Source organism: Manacus vitellinus, unplaced genomic scaffold, assembly GCF_001715985.3.
Source record: "Manacus vitellinus isolate BGI_N305 unplaced genomic scaffold, ASM171598v3 scaffold_18_pilon, whole genome shotgun sequence".
Taxonomy (NCBI): Eukaryota; Metazoa; Chordata; class Aves; order Passeriformes; family Pipridae; genus Manacus; species Manacus vitellinus.
The window spans coordinates 10,438,976-10,441,898 of NW_021939324.1; the positions used below are offsets into that span (position 1 = coordinate 10,438,976).

At 39.7% G+C, this 2,923-nt stretch overlaps 1 protein-coding gene across 1 annotated transcript; it reads left to right on the plus strand.

The window, feature by feature from the left end:
• The first annotated feature begins 1,473 nt into the window (after positions 1–1,473).
• Positions 1,474–2,923, plus strand: S100Z (S100 calcium binding protein Z). The gene is made up of 2 exons (XM_008921675.1): positions 1,474–1,614; positions 2,765–2,923. The coding sequence occupies exons 1-2, from the start codon at positions 1,474–1,476 to the stop codon at positions 2,921–2,923; spliced, it is 300 nt and encodes a 99-aa protein (XP_008919923.1).

A 2,923-nucleotide genomic window follows, 5' to 3' on the forward strand; every position in this document is an offset into this window, starting at 1 on the left:
TGCTGAACTGCAGTTGTTGTGCAGAACTATAAAAATAAAGCTAAGCCGGTTGATCAGGACATGCTGGAATTCCAGGGACACCTTCCTCTGAAACCAGTTCCCTCATTTCCTCCTGAGGATACAGCAAGAATTTCATTCAGAAAGAGGCAATGTTTTAGGTTTACAGATATATCTGACAATTAAGGTAGATGTCTCAAGGGATATGTGGTACTTAGACTGTAGAAGTGTTGAAAGACAGATTAGAAAGAGTTCTTTTGAAAATTATGGAAAGTTATTTTATACTGACTTGGTGATTGTTAACATTTTCTAATTTTGATCTTTAGGCCCCTAAATGGCCATATTTGTGGAAGGTCATATGTTAAAAAATATCTCCTATGTTCCAAACACAGCTCTCTGATCTGCCTAGTGCATATTTTAGTGACCCAGTTACAGCAAGAGGCTTTTATTGAACAGAGTAGGCAAATGCATGTGGAAACAGAAGACCCACCATCCTTGTGACAATTATACGTCTGTCTCTATTTGTGTAATCTACCCTTTCAGCCTGATAAACAAGAGCCTGTGCATGCATTTTGAAAGGAAAGTGACCATCGCCTTCTGTGATCTGAGTATTTTCTTGCATACACCTCAGCTAGGCTGTAGACAAGGTAAGTCTTAGCCTTTGCACAGTGTTATTGTTCAGGACTCCAGTCTTACTTTGAAGTGCATTCTCGCTTTTTTAACTTTCTCCTGGGGCCTAATCAACAGTGTTTCCCTTATACCTGATTTCTACTTTTAGTTACTTTTTGAGTCAGATACTCTGCAAGTAATTGTATTTCCATCATTTTTTTTTCTTGGTGTTGCTTCTCTGTGTACCTTCTGACTGCATGCTTGATGAAGCAAACCTTTCGGTGCTCAGCTCACATTTATTTATATTGCAGGCAATTTACATTTAAAAGGGTCAGCCCAAGCAAACAACAGAGTAAATTGAAAGCTGACACTTTCATCTTTATTACTGGTGGTCTTCCTCTAACCATCTCTAAACTGATGTGGAGCTTTCTTTATCGATGTGCACTCACTTTGGCTGCTGGTATTTGTTGAACTCATTTTCTTGAGAAAACTTTTAAATGAGCAGGTAGGGGGTAAGCCTTCATTTTCCCTGTGTTTTCACTTATGGGTGCAAAAGTTTTCCCTTTACAGCAGCTTTGCAAAATAGATGCACAGTAGATCACTTTCTGAAATAAAAACCTTCCTTTCCATCTATTTTTTGAAATAATTGCTTGTGAGTTCAGGACAATGTTTTATTTTATTACAGTCCATCCTTGCTCAGATGCATATAGGGAGATGGACCAACTGAAAGCCCAACTTTTCAGTCTGGGTAACAATTTCTCTCTTTAGCTGGCCCTCCATCTCTTCCCAGAGACTGGCACTTGGTTTGGTTCCTCTGCAATGTCACTGACTCTGTATCTTTGCCCCACAGCTCTCCCACTCACTGCTATGACCACACCCCTGAAGGATGCAATGGACACCTTGATCAAGATTTTCCATCACTACTCTGGCAAAGAAGGAGACAGATACAAGCTCAGTAAAGGAGAACTCAAGGAGCTTCTCACCAGTGAGCTCACTGATTTCCTTTCAGTAAGATGCATCTTCTGAACCTCCTGGATTACTGTTTCATGGGTGGGATAAGCAGCTATCCAAGTATTTGGGTAGGGATAGCATCTCCTTCTGCAAGGCCTATCCTGCCACAGCTTCTCAGATGACAGTTCTTCGTGGAGCTGTACAGAAGGATATGAGGTCAAATGTCCCATTTAAGAAGTGTGTTTTCAGAGAGTGGTCGAGCCCCAGTGCCCTGCCATGTACCGCCAGCAGCAGAGGTGGGTACCTGTGCTCTGCACGTTCCTCAGCACTTTTGAGCAGGAGGGTGAGGCCAGCCTAGAAGCAGCAACAAAATCAGTGCTCAATAAGGCTTTAATTTGTTTGTTTGTTTGTTTCATTTTCAATAATAAGGCATAGATAAATCCTTGAAGAATTAAATACAGCAACCAGTTCTCATGAGACAGGAAAGTAGCTTGTGCACACTGGCCACGCAGTACAGCCGCCTGTGTGCCTTGCAGAGGGATGCTGAGAAAAGCCTTTCAGTGATAAGCTGCTGATCTCAATATCTCTTTGCACATTTGTGTTTTACATTACACAGTGTGGATGCTTTTATGGAATCGAAAGCATTAATAATAATGTTTTTATGTATCCTCTTAATTGTAAAAATTATTGTGGACCCTATGACCACCAGCAGGATTTTTCTTTACATTATATCTGTTTTCTTGAATTGAATTTTCTTTTAATCTTGGCTATTATTTATTATCCTGAGATTCAATGTTCTTACTCCCCCTGAATAGGATGTGTTTTTTGTCAAGAAGAGATCTTCTGAATGTGATGAATGGATGTATAAACTGACCACTTAGGAATAGCTTGTTGAAAATCTAAGTACTTTTTGTTAAAGGATGATAGAGAAATGCACATTATAGATCTATTTTGTCAAAAGGAATCCATGCTCACCATCTCCTAAAATCTGTTTGATTCATTTCAGTGCCTATTTAGTACCTGTATTCCTTCTAAGAGCTGCACTGTCTTCAGTTTCTGATGCTGTTTTACTGTTCAGGTGCATATTTGATGCTGCGTTTTATTTAATAGCACAAGTCTCATAACATAGCAGTGGGCTGTACTTCTGGGTGTGTCAGAATTACACATTCAATATCTGCACAGCTAAGTCAATTTTCTTTCTCTTTAGGGCCAAAAGGACCCACTCCTGGTCGATAAGATTATGAAAGATCTGGACTCCAATGATGACAATGAATTGGATTTTAATGAATTTGTCATTCTGGTTGCTGCTTTGACTGTGGCATGTAATGATTTCTTTGAAGAACAGCTAAAGAAAGAGGGATTTTAA

What these genes read in the sequence shown, in the direction of transcription:
- S100Z (XM_008921675.1), top strand. Translation starts at nt 1,474, where the DNA reads ATGACCACACCCCTGAAGGATGCAATGGACACCTTGATCAAGATTTTC. An exon ending in AGCTCACTGATTTCCTTTCA is followed by an intron (nt 1,615 to 2,764) that starts GTAAGATGCATC and finishes CTTTCTCTTTAG; the next exon opens with GGCCAAAAGGACCCACTCCT.